This window comes from Corticium candelabrum, chromosome 13, assembly GCF_963422355.1.
Source record: "Corticium candelabrum chromosome 13, ooCorCand1.1, whole genome shotgun sequence".
NCBI classification, from domain to species: Eukaryota; Metazoa; Porifera; class Homoscleromorpha; order Homosclerophorida; family Plakinidae; genus Corticium; species Corticium candelabrum.
Window position 1 is genome coordinate 4,222,237 of NC_085097.1, and position 14,923 is coordinate 4,237,159.

Here is a 14,923-nt window from a genome sequence, read left to right on the forward strand (position 1 = left end):
GAAAATCTTAGAGACTTGGCCAAAGTCAGGGGTAACGGCGTACGTAATACTTAAATGTTACATGGAACTTAAATGCTGTTAGAATGGCTTTCATTGGCAGCTTAATTTTTTTGTAAAGTCTGAATTGCCTTTAGAATTCTCATGATATATGTTTGTCATGATATATATCATTGGCTGAGTGGCAGTGTTCATTGTATATCTATTGTTGTACTTTGTTCCTTGAGATTGGCTTTCTTTTCTGTTTGTGCCAAAATTGCTTACGTGTATATAATAGGCAATGGCTGCAGTCTCTCTCCTTTTTAGAGCACTAACATAGATGTATAATGATTTGTATGTACTTCACACTTTAAAGCAAATGTATACGTATGGATGTATCACATTGGAAATCTTTGGCAAACTTGTCTGTTAAATTGGTTGTCGTAACTCTCTGTAAGTTATGTTTATAAACATTGAACAGTTAGTTCTAGTTTGTAACTTGTCATAACTGTTTTGCAGTCTTTGGGTCAAGAGTCCTACTAAACTATAAATTGTGCATTTATGTATGTATTGGTAGTAAGTTTATTGTGAGATTGACAAATGGTATCCTGCTTATTTGATGCACGTATGGTTGGACCGTACATGCACTAGAAATTAGAATTTGAGTTTTAATTAAGAAAGGCTTCTTTTGTACCTTGTCTTGTACCATGTGGGCGTTGCAGGCTGCTTTCGCCTTTTGAAGGAATCTGTGTCCTCAGAAACATGTGCAGTGTCTTTGTGAATCTGTTTGGACTCTAGTCTCTGTTTCTTTTGTCTTGGTTCACCAATAGAGTCTTCTTTCTCCTTACTAATGTTGTCACGGTTTGGCTGGAAAACAGCATCTCAAGTCATGCATCCATTTCTGGCTTGTGTTGCCACAACACTTAATTAAAGAACTTCTTAATCAATCCCATGCTGTGCAAGGAATGGGGAATTGCGGGGAAACTCTTGGCAAACCTATCAGGAAGCTCCACATCTATTGCTTGCCAGCCAGCTCTCCTTCTTATGAAGATCAGTTCATAATGACTTAGAGAGTGGGTTCATTCTGAATACTCGAGGTAATCTGTGGCAATCAGTGGACAATGAGACAAGGAAAAGAGTCATGGTGTTGTCCTACATGGACTTCAGGAGCTAGATCAAACCTTAATTTATGTCTGATTATTCTTCTATTTATTCTTTTATATTTACTCTTCTATGCATGGCTACCTATTCTTACTTGTTACGCTTATGTATCTTGTCTTGCCTAGGGCACTGTACCTGTAGCGGTATGAATCAAAATATTATTATTATTGTTATTGTTATTATTAAATGAATGAATGATGAATGATATATTTGATTATATTTGATTATTATTATGTTGTGCTCAACCAGATCAGTCTGATTCATAAGGTCACTGGTAAGCACCGAAAGCAAACCCTGCCTCAGAGGTGCTTAGACCATCATGGCTGTCTAGACAGAAGACATGACTTTACGCAGGATCCGACTGGATCCAAGAAGCACTGTATTACTATTAGTGTTATTATTAATAATATTATTACTATTCAGGAGAGGTAATTACATTCACAGTGGGTGTATACTAAGGGAATTATACAGGCAGGGAATTAATCAGGAATGAATTATTTGGAGAAATACGGTACCTCATCAAACAGTCTGCTTGTGCTCATGTCTTAAACTTAATATACATTGTGGTATGTTAGCAAATTAAATAAATTCTCATTTAATTCAATAGCTGTTGTCTACGATTTGACTGCATCGTGTGTATAGATGCTGATCTGCATCCTGTGAGAAAAGAAATAGCGACTGCTGCTGTTGCACATACACAATGGAAGTTGTCTATTACAAGTCACGAATTATAGATCTGACCACAATGTTTGGACGTTATTATAATTATAGTTCTAACAAGAGTCAGATGACTCATGATTATTTGTGGACATCCAATGCATATAAGATAAGCAGTGACAAACATTTTATTTCTAAAGGCAATTTACTACTTTGTCAAAGTATAGTTATCTAAAGTAACATCTGAAGTCACAACTGTCCTCTTGGTACAACTAGCAACTAAGACTACTTTCATCACTCCCATTTCTGTAGTAGTGCAGGTTTCACTGATCATGACTCCTTCTTCTAGTTAGAGCATGGCTTCAAATGAACTCATAACAAGTAGCAGACATCAACTCATTGTTAATTAATAATGTTGACAAAGAATTTCAGCCAAACAACTGTCAGCTGGTTGGCAACAGATCATTTTAGAAGTATTAAGGACCTGCATAACAATTGTGCTTTAATTCTACCATTTCTCTTATGGGTCATTTTGCCTCACCATGTTGATTTTGCTGTTGTCTCAAATACATGGTGTCTTTCAAGTGTCATCAACCTACAGTTGTATCATCAAAGTACACAGATTCAAGACAGGCAAATGGTTATCACAAATATCCATATTAAACATACCAGTAATGTGACATAGCCAACAAAAGGACAAACACCATGCTTGGCTACCTGGATTATTTCAGTACCAGGTGTAGCTTGATGGCCCAGGTAGCGCTCTCACATTTCTAAGTACAACCACATTAACATGCAGACTAACAAATACCGTACTTCACATGGCCATTAGTAATGGTCAGAACACCCAGAATGCAGTAAGCCAGACAGTTCTTGTCGGCAACAACAGTCACAGACCTTGTCCACCCCAATGAAATACCAGTTACTCAATATATACACTAGAATCAAATGAGGCAAAGATGGGAGTTTCTTGTCCAAGAAATTATCCTCTATCTCATCATTGCTAGGACGAGAGTAGTTCATGCATTAATGTGTCTTGAATGTACCAATGCTATGAGATGACACTCTTCCAATTGAGTAAACAGCCATATGAATACACACACACACACACACACACACACACACACACACACACACACACACACACACACACACACACACACACACACACACACACACACACACACACACACACACACACACACACACACACACAGTATACTAATTATGTAATTCAGTTACTGTCATTCATGTCACCAACCATATAACAACCAATGCCTAGTTTGAAATATAATGCCAGTTGGCAAAATGCATATCCAATGTATACACCTATAAGTGTCACAACACAATGACTGATACCATCAACTTAACTAAGAGTCATTAACTTAACTTAAATTAATTAACATAATTTAATTTAAACCAATGTTAGCTCTAAATATATATTACCTCAATAATAGCTAGCTGTGTGACAACCAGCAGTGTTATCAATATGTCGTCATCATCATCATCATATTCTATGCATTAGTAATTAGTATGTTGTTTACATTAAATGATCCGATTAGTAATGATTATTAGAGTACATTATTTTGTGTACGTGTTTATCCAACTAGATAATGCTTAGTAAATATTGTGTACACACACATATCCGAAAGGCGTGGATGATCACGTGGCTGGTTAGCTGGGCATGTGCTTACACGTCCATGTACATCCACGTGCAGGTCAGCTGTTTCTTGAAACAAGTTTGAGGGTGAGTTGAATCGTTTCTTCTCGTTGTGCGTAGCAATGGCTACTCGAAAGGCAGCGAAGCGCAAGAGACTTGTGCTCGACATCACTATCAGTTAGTAAATGGGCGTACCAGAGTACCTAATATACACCACAATCTTGGCCTGCGCTGGCTCTGCTAAATTTGTTTTGTCGCGTCACAGCGCCAGATGAACATCCCCGGCTGTCATTGATGATCACTAGATGATAGTCTCGCGCAGCCAGCCCTGCCCCTTTTCACTTTCTGACGTCAAGAAGGGAGAGGAGCTGGCGGTCTAAAGTAAGCCAGTAGAGCCAAGGTGTGGTTACTTCGTGACGCATGCGACGATAACTAGAAATAGCCACAAGTAACAGGTTGATGGGCAGACAATGCCACATCCGCACTGCGGATGGTATCGGCTTTGCTCTAGATGTGCGCATCGCCAAGGTACACTGGAACGTGAGGTTACAGATACGACAAAACATGGAGCTTTCTTGTTGTCGACGATCCTTTCTCGTGCTAACCACAATTTTACTTGCTACTTACTCGGTGTTGCTGTTCAAATGGGAGCGACTAGACATTATTCTAGGTGAGCAGAAGCTACTAGAAATGATTGTTTGTAGTTACAAGAGACGAACGAGAGAGGACTATAGGATGCATATATCTATCATAGACTGCAGTTAAAATACGCCAACCACACTCCCGTCTGTCTGTCTCAATGTCTGTAACGCACCGATCGACACGACGCCGATCTCCGATCGTCGCGAAACGCGGCGGCCGGGTCGAGATCGGCGGTTCCAGACGAACGGTCGAGTCGCCTGGACTGCTCCAGAAACGAAACGGCCTCGAGAGACCAATATAACTGCTGGCCATCGGCCAACAGCCTTTTTTGGCCGGCATAAATATTTATAGCCTGACATTACCGATCGGTGTCTAATTGCATTGATCTGAGATTGTCCTAACATTTGTTTTGCGTGAAATTGTTCGCAGAAGGTGCCATATGATATGTCACTACACTAAACATCAATTTGGTACTTGTAGTAGCGGAAACTGATGATGACTCATCTAAGTTGCTGTAACCACTAATAATATTAGGTTGTTACTGTCTTGTCTGTCTTCAAGTTACAAGGTATAGTCTAGCAACTACGAGCCGGCTCGGGGGGGGAGGGGGGGGAGTTTCAGTACTCTACAAAAGTTCCCTTGCCACAAAATCTTTACCTAACAAAATTTCCATCGCTAGACAATGAGTAATCTGTCTTTCAACTCTTCGTGTATCTGTTCACAGAGTCAATCAGGCGACTTCAGCTTTGCACTCCACTTTCGCGAAGAAGACGCACCTTCCGTCACACACGGACGCACGCACGCACGCAGAATCAGCCCGGTTAGCCGACTGCAGCGGGCGCATCTTGCACTCTATAGTTGTGTAGAATGGGCTATTGCTGTTACTCTTCAGGCAGGGGTATGGATGACATTACATCTTGACCCCATCCCCCTCTTGGAAATTACTGCCTGTGCACAGACTCCCCTCCCTTTCAGAATTTACCGCTTAAGCGCAAACTCCTCCCCCTCAGAACGTACATGTGAAGACAGACTCTTCCTCCCCTCAGAAAGTTTTACTTCCAGTGCCCTAGATAGAATGCCGGGTTTGCTTGCAATCCGGTATCCAAGGCGGCGCGAAAGAGGCCTGGGTACGAGGCTACATACTAACTGTGATCATGAAGGTTGCCCTTAAATTGCAGGGCTTGTTCCTCTAAACTGCTAGCTGTGGTTATATATAACTGTACAGTATGTGAAATATTATCAGTGACCAGATGCAAGATACAGCGACAATTAGTGAAACTAACTTTGGTTTGCATCTTCAGTGTAGATGCTGCTTGAATGAGGATCACATACATACTTACCTGTTGAAACTTCTTGTGGCAGCATGAAATGTTGATAAGATTCTAATTCCTTCACAGATGTCTACTGCAGAGCTGCGAATCCTCTGGCTGCTGCTAATTCCAGAGATTGAAGAGATTCTTTTTAAAAACGTTCGTCTGGAGGGCTCCATTGCTTTGACTATATTCACAAATGCAACAAGTGAAGCGATCACTGAGCCGAGTCTACTGTTCAGCTAAAGGCTAGCAGTGAAATTCTCTGCTGATTGTCTAGAACTTCATATATAGAGACACTGGGTGAAAGATCTTTGGTGGAGAGTCAATATTTGACATTTGACATTTGCAGAAAAAGATCTATTCTTGGGTGCGACATCTTTGGTGCAATGTGAAATCTTTGAAATTTTGATATTTGTAAATATATACTTGGGTGGGTGCAACATTATTGGTGGAGTGTCAGATATTTGACATGTCCTATACCTGTGTACTTGGTGGCAACACCTTTCCTAGAGTGTCAAATATTTGACATTTGACATTTGCAGAAGTAGATAACACCCTTGGTGGAGTGTCAACTACTATTTAGGTACTAGGGTGCAACATCACTAATTAATTGGTAAAGTATCTGATATTTGAAATGGACACTTGACGTTCCACCAAAGGTGTTTCACCTGTACAGTTGATGATTTTCTTTATCAGATAATATTCCGCTGCTAAAGTTGAGATTTTATGATGGAATGTATTATTGTAGGTAAACTAAGCCTCTTGCATAAAGTTGATCAGCATATACATATTATGTCGTTCAGATACTAGACTGCAAGCTCCTATTTATCTAGTCGTTAGCTAACTTGGTAGGGACTTCCGCACAGCCACATGTTTGTTCTTTTCGGCATACTTGATCGTGATGGAGCCGATGAGTGGTGATCTACGTGGAAAGTGTTTAATTAGTTACGGCAATCGCTATGAAGCTATATAGTTTTTAGTAGATCTACCGTGGTGTGAAGTTGATTGGACACGTACGATCTCCAACGACAGATTACTCCTTACCAAAGTAATTTCTTTACTAATTTATTACTAGGTGAATGTTCAGCAAGTGTGCGAGAGGTCTTCCTCATCGGAGAGCAAAAGACTGCGTGGATATCTGATCAAGAAGTGTCTACTGGATTCAGTTGGCAGTAAGGATAAGGAGCTTCGTGACCCAGTGCCTATTCGAGTAGGAGGGTACTTCCTCGATTTTAGCTAGACTACGTGTACAGTCTGGCAGCGTTCAATATTACCAGTCTAGCAGCGTCTAATTGTAGTGAGCAGTGCCTTATAGCCGTCAGCGTGGTTTCTCTATACGCACTACGCGTTTGGGAAGTTGAAACTACTCTCTGCTCGCGTCCACTTTTTACACGGAAGTGACTGATGAGATTGCGGTTGCAACACGTGTGGACCTTACCTCCTATTAGCTAAGTAAAAGACGAAGAAGTGCACTCTCAGCGGATGAGTTTGACCTTTGGTTTTGAAAAAATAGAATACTCTAGATATCTTTCTATGATTTCCACTATTATGCGATTACTCCCGAGACCACTGTTCCTGACCAAAACTGCTTACTTATGACAGTTAGGATGGGTAGTGACGTATTTATTAGATAATGTGCATATACCATATACCGCTCTTTCCTGGTTACCAGGAAGCTTGAAACCCGTATAAACGGAATTCAAGCTCTGGCGGCATAAAGTTTACTTTTCTGTGACCTAGGGTAAGCTAGAAATATAACAGATTTACTATGTAAAATTTGAACCGAACAGAGAGTAAGCGTGGATAAATAATGGGTTGGCATCTGTCTGTAAGTCTGATCTACTAGACGTTTAGTGCAGCCAGGTACCGAAAAAGGAATTCGAAATGAACGAATTCGTTACTCCAAACAAAGCACGCAGAATTTATGCCTAGATCAGTCTCTGACTGGTGTACTGCCATGACGTCTGCGTATGGCTGGAAGTGGAAAGCCCAGAAGGCGTGGACTTCCAGATTCAGCACAGATTAATCATCTAAAGCAACCACTAATGATCTTTAGATTGTTATTGTAATTAGCTAAAGGTGAGATCTATGACATAGTCTATTTTAGAATGTAAACTTGACTCCATTTATGTTGTTGCAATTAGCAATAAAGATTTAAAAGAGATCTCCCAGTGCCTGACCATTTGTCTGATCCCTAAACCTTGACATGCTCTTCAGTTTGAAGCAACCAACATGAATGCTAATCTTGCAAGTAATCCATTGATTGCCACACTCGGTGGCTAACAGCTAGCTGCTGTTGCAACGTGGACTTCACTGTACATACTGTACTGCATGGTGTCACTCTAGATCTCTTTTTGTCTGCACATTAATTAAAAATAGCAAGGTTTAGTTAGTTGTAGAATCGCACAACTGACAATAATTAACTAGATAACCCCTAGCCCTGACTCTAACCTCAACTCTAATTTTAATTCTATAACCATACACCTACAAACTATGATGTGATTATGCCATAGACGATATTCGGGGGCGGAGCTTCTAGAGCATGCGCAATCTCGAGGATAACGCGCACCTTTCGCCGATCTTGCTCTACACAAAGTCCACGTTTCCGGGTCTGCTTCTGGACCGTGGATCATCTTGCCGTTGACTAGGCTTTGTAAGTAAGTTTGCTACTTACCATTTCCTGCATCTTGTGAAAGACTTTGCCTGAGCAGAGACGCGTAGGAAGCCATTTCTTGAGAACGGCTTCTCGAGGGTAAAGAGACTGCTGTTCAAGCTGAAGTCGCCTGATTCTTACTCTGAACAGATATACGTGGAGTGGAAGCACAGACTACTCGTTGTCTAGTGATGCATTAGTTTTAGCGAGCGAAATCATACCACCTGAGAACCCATTTGGGGTAACCAGACACGTAGGACGTTCCGCGTTGTTTCTGGGCAGTCTAGCTTGCTTCGGTACGTATTTGATTGGCCAAGTCGAAGATTTTACTGTGATAACTTGCACTCGATAGGTACTGATGCAGATCAGAGTACAGTGAGTACACGGACACTACAGTCCGTTTATTACCACTAGCTGCCAGCCTACTAATCCCAGCAACAGTTATGTCTAAAGTAACACAACACACACACACACACACACACACACACACACACACACACACACACACACACACACACACACACACACACACACACACACTAGCCATTTTATAGCTGTAATGTCTAAATCAAAAAGCAGAGGCTGTTCTACCTCATTCGCAGGTGCAGTTGATCAAGACGTGTATATAATTTAGTCTAGCTAGTGATCCTAGAGAAGTGAAGATGTTGATTGTCGAAAACGTCACTGAGGCTGAAGCTGATGGTTTACGTCGGATAATTGAACAACAAGCAAATGAAATAGTGGAACTTCAAAACAAGATCAGAATTCTCGAGTAAGACCTTGCATCAGCAAAGTCTGAGTTGCAAGGAATAGCTCGATCAAGACACTGTCAAATGATAAAATCAAGTTTTACACAGGTTTTTGTGTTGAGAAATGTGCTTGATACAGTGTAGAGTTGAATTGAACCAGCAGCCAAGACTATTACTCTGTATAGCAAACCAAAAATCAGGCCAAGCTACATCAAGTGATGTAAGCTCATGAGCTCACCGCCTTCCATAAAGGGTTGAATAGGCTAGACGAATTTTTGCTGACTCTAGTTAAACAAGATACACAGTTCCACAGTTCAGGAACGCAAGATGGGGAAAACTAGTAGTCCTATTGATATAATTCAGCCACACAGTGCGTCACGTTCGGTTACCCCGAATGGATTCCCCTACCGCAAAATCTTCGCCTGATAAAACTTCCATCGCTAGGCAATGAGTAGTCTGTCTTTCCACTCCGCGTGTATCTGTTCAGAATGTGAATCAGGCGACTTCAGCTTGAACAGCAGTCTCTTTACCCTCAAGAAGCCGTACTCAAGAAATGGCTTCTTACGCGTCTCTACGCAGGCAAAGTCTCTCACAAGATGCAGGAAATGGTAAGTAGTGAACTTACTTACAAAGCCTAGTTAAAGGCAAGATGATCTACGGTTCAGAAGCAGACCCGGGAACGTGGACTCCGTGTACAGCGAGATCGGTGAAAGGTGCGTGTTACCATCGAGATTGCGCATGCTCTAGAAGCTCCGCCCTCCGAATATCGTCTATTGACCCAATATTTGGACCTTCCAAACTTCTTCACTATACACCGTATTTGCTTGACAAATGGAAGAATTTCTTTGTGAGGGAGTATTTCATAGTATCTGGTAGAATACTTGCGTGGTGATTGTGGAGTGACAACTGTGGAAGATCTTGATTCTGAATTTGTGGAAGTGCAAACACCAAAGGCGTGACTGGAAAAACCCTTTCTTCCCCTTACTCTTTCCTCGTGTGTGTGTGTGTGTGTGTGTGTGTGTGTGTGTGTGTGTGTGTGTGTGTGTGTGTGTGTGTGTGTGTGTGTGTGTGTGTGTGTGTGTGTGTGTGTGTGTGTGTGTGTGTGTGTGTAATATATTCTGCACTAAGATAGTAAACAACAAAGTTTCAAAGTTGCCAGACACATTTCCACAAGGCTGAACTATAATTGCTATCATTATTGCTGTGTGACACACAATACCTGGTGTAAAAATGAAAAATAGGAAAAAAGGAAAAAAGAAAATAGCTAGTATACAGGAGTATCTGCAGAAGACAGAACACAGATAAATTTGTCTCATTTTAATAAATTGTTACTCAATCCATCTTCATCTTCCTCATTCCATCTTCTTCCTTCAAAGTAATTATCCCGCTATCCTCACCTACCTCTTTGGAAAAAGATGTGCTGCGGTAGAATATACATTAACATTCGCTTGCAAAAGGTATGTTGCACTGCATCTTCCCTAACCATAACTCTCCTTGAAAAAAGATATGTAACTCTCTCCCCCTTGTAAAGGGTACGCTGCACTCGTAACTCCCTCTCCCCTTGGAAAAGGGTACCCTGCAAACGCTCCTCTCCTACCCCTTGGAAAGAGGTCTGCAGCACTTGCCTCCTCCCCCTTCCTCTTGAAAACTGTCATTCATACCCCTGCCTGGAGAGAAACTGCAATAGCGAAATGACAGTGGCTGGCGAACGCACGTCACATTCGCATACTGGGCTAGTTAATTGAACAAACAAACTCCGGCGCATTTTATTTGAGGCAGCCAAAGTCTCGTTTCTGGCCGTCGAAGGACGTCTGAGCGAAATCCGATCCGACCGTTCGTCTAGGACGGCCGAACTCGACCGGGTCGCAGTGTTTCGAGACGATCCGAGACCGGCGTCGTGTTGATCGGCGCGTCACAAACAGACAAACACCCATCCAGACAGACGGAAGAGTGGGTTGGCGGATTACAGTATAGGATGTTCAGTTCTGGTATGCTCACACCTATTCACTTTTGCTTTTTTATAGAAGTTAAGCGACCTCTTCCTGCGACAAGAACCAAAGCATTGTCACGTTTTGAGCTAAGAAAGGAATCATTGAAGCGATCTTGTTCACAATTCCAGCGACCACTTACGAAAGCTGAGAAAAGACTTTTGTACGACACAATGGTGGTGGACGACGAACACCGACTCATTTGGTGTCCTGTCAGAAAATCCGGGACGACATCCTGGCGTAGCATGATGCTCATTTTGGCGGGAAGATTTTCGGACGTAAACGCGGCGGTAGACCACGCCTTGCACCACGACTTCCAGTATCTAACGCGCTTGAGTAAAAAGTATCACAGCAATGCGGATATCGAGTGGAGGTTGAAGAACTACACGAAATTCATGTCGTACAGAGAGCCTCTACAACGTGTCGTTTCCGACTACAGACAGATTAGATTGCATAAAACTCCAGGTCAAACAAAAGTTTGCGAATGGGTTGTAGAGTACAACAAGCGTCTCAATGGAGGCAAGAGTAAACCGGATGCTTGGAAAAACATCAGCTTTCCTCATTTTGTCAATTATATCACTCGTTTCTATGACAACAAAGAAAAGTATCTAGATCTTAACATTCATTGGAGACCAATCAACTTGATTTGCCATCCTTGTCACATTGATTATGAATTCCTCGTTGACATGGATAGTACTGGTCTTGCTGAGGAATCAGATTATCTCCTCAGATCTGTTGGAGCTCCCTCTTGGCTGCATCTGCCGCACGACAATCGATCGGGTAACGAAACAAAGTACAGCTTTTTCTCTCAGCTTTCGACCGCTCAGTTTCAACGTCTTCGTGATCAATACGACGACGACTACGAGATATTTGGATATCAACGTGTCAATCAACATGAAGAAAGTCTGTGATACTACCTGACTAGTGGTGCTAAGATATTGTGATATGTAACTGTTATTGCGAATTTAATCGTGTTTATGTCATCCTAATCGTATGTTCAGTACGTTGTTGAATCTCAGTTTCTTTTTTGCAGAACTCGGAAAAAATTAATGTTTCCCAGACTACTAAAATTTTAGCTACTGCAAGTTGTCTCTATGTTTACCATGGTCACGTGCGACCAACTACAAGAGCACGTATCTACATGTGAGGGTAACAGCTTGTAAGGAAACCATTCACGTATCTAGTCTAGCTGCTACGTAGACTCATTCGCTCTCTGTATCGGAGGAATTGTTCAAATAGAATGCATGCACCCCACATCTGGACTGTTTACATACTTTGTCCCGTATGTTTAGCTAATGCACTAGCAGATCTCATGCGATTCCAGTCCTAGATAGGCATGGCTCTAAAGCTTAGACATTAACTGGTGCGTACATCTGATCTGTTTCTCCATCTCTTCGTTGCAGGCTACCAAAGAAAGCAGTGTTCATATCTCAAACTATCGGGGGGCGTGTCCACATCTGAACACTTACACTATTGTACAGATACAACAAGACTTGTAACTTCCTTTACGTGCATGCTCCTGACTGACGGTACTGATCGTAAGTTCACTTGTGAATTACTCAGCGGTGTTGCTCTGCAAACGGCAGACTGTTCCAGGTAAACGTACTCGTTTCAGGTAATAGCTGTCAAACAGAAACGGATGAGAGACTAGGCTATTCTAATACAGGGTGCTCGTATACACTTTGTCACAGGAGTAAAGCTAAGATTTGAAGGTTCCTAGCTTATCGCTCCTGGCCCAACGCGTCCTTATCTCTGTTAGGGTGCATGTATATATAGATACTAAAATGAACTAGCGAAACGTTGACCTACTGGATATTTAGCTTACCTTGGAGGCTCAACTGGAGCACGTGCCTTTTAGTTTTCCCCTCTAAATCGCCCTCTGATATCTGTAGAGAATAAAAATACGACTTCACACTAGGTAAATTCACGGCACGTTCTTGTTCAACTATATTTCATAGTACACTTGCCAATGGATTCGAGAAATAGACACACAGCGCTTTACAATGATAAGAAGCTTTAGTAAGCCATGCACTACTGTCCAGTCGTATACATTGCCTAAACCTACAGAGACTGCCGTATTGTCATCAGCTCCTAAAATACTGCAAGAATGGTAAGTGCCGGTTATACTTTTAGAAACCACAGATATACATGCCCACCCCTAACTAGATACGGCTACTATGGGGACAAGTTCATGGGAGTTCAGTCCCTAAATTGCATTCGGGACTGCATACGCGAATGCAAAGTTAAAGGCTGTAGTCCCAAAGGGTCTGTACACTCGTATATAAAATAACCACCTATCAGTTGTGCATTCATTCCGTCGCAGTCTTTGAGCTGCCTAGTTGTCTCGGATATGACGCTCTCCGTACGCAACTGGCCTTGTCCTTTGGTTTTCTTCACGCTCATCTTCATCTCAACTTTTTGCTACAACCAGGTACGCAACGATTTCTACAACTGAAGAGTAAATAAAGTAAAGAAGAATGAAAGAATTCCAAAGCGGTGCCCAGTCATACGCTGTGACTTTGCATCTCTATATCTAGTGTGCATGCGCAGCAGCTCTCAAACTAAAACTACGTTTTCTTTTATCTAGTGCTGTGGTACACTACATGAAAACAATACGGACCAGATGTGGGTAAGATATAGGCCGTTTTTAGCATGAAACGACCGTCGTGCAATCAACAATTGTCCTAGTTACTTAATTAATTAATTGATTGACCATTTCGTAGACAAGCACTGCTCTGGCTAACACTACAAGAGTTCGATTGTCAAGCACCATTTGGAAAAAATCCAATTTGCAGAAGCAACGTGGAGATGTCCAGAATACAATGCATGCGTGGAGCGAGTGGAATGGCAGCGACGATAGTCTCAAGTCAGTCACGTGATTGAATAAACGGCTCAGCCCAATTATGGTTATATCTGTGTTTGGTCTTCTTTCAGGAATTATACGATGCGGATGAAAACAAGAAAAGCTAAACATGGCAAACTTTCAGGTAAATCAGAAGTCATATGCTCGATTTCAAGCAAAACATTGTCTCTAATGTTTCTAATGGCGTCTGTATACGCTGCAGGCAAGCCAATTCCTGAATTTCAATCAGACAGCGAAGCAACCCTGTGGAAGTGACAGCGAAGCAACCCTGTGGAAGTGATTGCGAGAATAACCGAAGAGTTACCGACATATCATCATGATCGATGCATTGACTTTGAACGACAAATTGTTTTAGAAACTTTAGCTTGTAAATTTGCAGACTTGGAATTTCTGCAGTACATGACGCTATCTATTGTCATGGTACGTAGAAATGTGGTTGAGCGCAATTAGAGTATGTGTATGCATGATTTTCAAAACTGATTCAATAACAACATTTGAATGAGACTCGATCTGTAGCAAGTCGTGTACACAGTGATCCATACAAATGTGGCAAGTTGATTGTATACATAATCATATAAATAAAATTAAAAATGTTGCACAAATTGTAACCCGTAGACCACAAAATGTGAATGCTTAAATCTTAAGATTGTTTGTGTAAAGATAGTTTGCTAATTAATTATTAAATTAATTATTAATTAAACAGTTTAATTGAAAACATAAATCATTTGCTAATTAATTTTTAATTAATTATTGAAACACTAATGACATTATTAAATATTTTACTATGTAAAATTTAGTCTTCTACTGTTATTAGATTGTTAACAAGTCTCTAACAAATACTTGAATTGTTATATAATAATCAGTTGGAAAACATGTCTGATGAATTTCGGCTCAAAAAATCAAAGTACTACATGTTTGACCAATAATGCTCTGCTCAGTATGTAACAATTACTAAAGTGTTGACAATTCTCTAGTTGGACAAAATGCCAAATGACTGCATATACAGCATCAGCAACCATTTCATAGTCTGTTCGATTCAGTAAACACCAAAATCACAAAATCCAGTTTTGCAACACTAGACAGTATGTTGGACTAATTATCAAAGACTTGACTACGTTTATATCACTTTCCAAAAAGTCTGTTGCCTGGCATGTCACGCAATTGACATTAATGAATAAAGTAGATTGTGTCATGAATCTAGAGAAAATTAACATTTCATATAAAATTCATCCCTTTCTCTTCAATCAACCTTTACTGATAC

General features: G+C 41.1%; 2 protein-coding genes and 1 long non-coding RNA gene across 3 annotated transcripts; 2 read left to right on the forward strand and 1 right to left on the reverse strand.

The window, feature by feature from the left end:
• Positions 1–2,150: 2,150 nt before the first annotated feature.
• On the reverse strand, positions 2,151–2,576 carry LOC134189277 (uncharacterized). Its single transcript, XR_009971472.1, has 3 exons — positions 2,464–2,576; positions 2,336–2,389; positions 2,151–2,278 (listed from the first exon to the last, which is right to left on the reverse strand). It is a non-coding gene; the product is annotated as an uncharacterized LOC134189277 (long non-coding RNA).
• Positions 2,577–4,082: 1,506 nt separating this feature from the next.
• Positions 4,083–11,710, forward strand: LOC134188539 (carbohydrate sulfotransferase 8-like). The gene is made up of 2 exons (XM_062656703.1): positions 4,083–4,124; positions 10,836–11,710. The coding sequence occupies exon 2, from the start codon at positions 10,973–10,975 to the stop codon at positions 11,708–11,710; it is 738 nt and encodes a 245-aa protein (XP_062512687.1). The 5' UTR covers positions 4,083–4,124; positions 10,836–10,972.
• Positions 11,711–13,115: 1,405 nt separating this feature from the next.
• On the forward strand, positions 13,116–14,166 carry LOC134189126 (uncharacterized). The gene is made up of 5 exons (XM_062657363.1): positions 13,116–13,230; positions 13,387–13,428; positions 13,523–13,665; positions 13,734–13,786; positions 13,865–14,166. Exons 1-5 carry the CDS (start codon positions 13,150–13,152, stop codon positions 13,915–13,917), a joined length of 372 nt encoding a protein of 123 aa, XP_062513347.1. The 5' UTR covers positions 13,116–13,149; the 3' UTR covers positions 13,918–14,166.
• The last annotated feature ends 757 nt before the right edge of the window (positions 14,167–14,923 follow it).

What these genes read in the sequence shown, in the direction of transcription:
- LOC134189126 (XM_062657363.1), top strand. Translation starts at nt 13,150, where the DNA reads ATGACGCTCTCCGTACGCAACTGGCCTTGTCCTTTGGTTTTCTTCACG. An exon ending in GGCAGCGACGATAGTCTCAA is followed by an intron (nt 13,666 to 13,733) that starts GTCAGTCACGTG and finishes GTCTTCTTTCAG; the next exon opens with GAATTATACGATGCGGATGA. An exon ending in TAAACATGGCAAACTTTCAG is followed by an intron (nt 13,787 to 13,864) that starts GTAAATCAGAAG and finishes TATACGCTGCAG; the next exon opens with GCAAGCCAATTCCTGAATTT.
- LOC134188539 (XM_062656703.1), top strand. Translation starts at nt 10,973, where the DNA reads ATGGTGGTGGACGACGAACACCGACTCATTTGGTGTCCTGTCAGAAAA.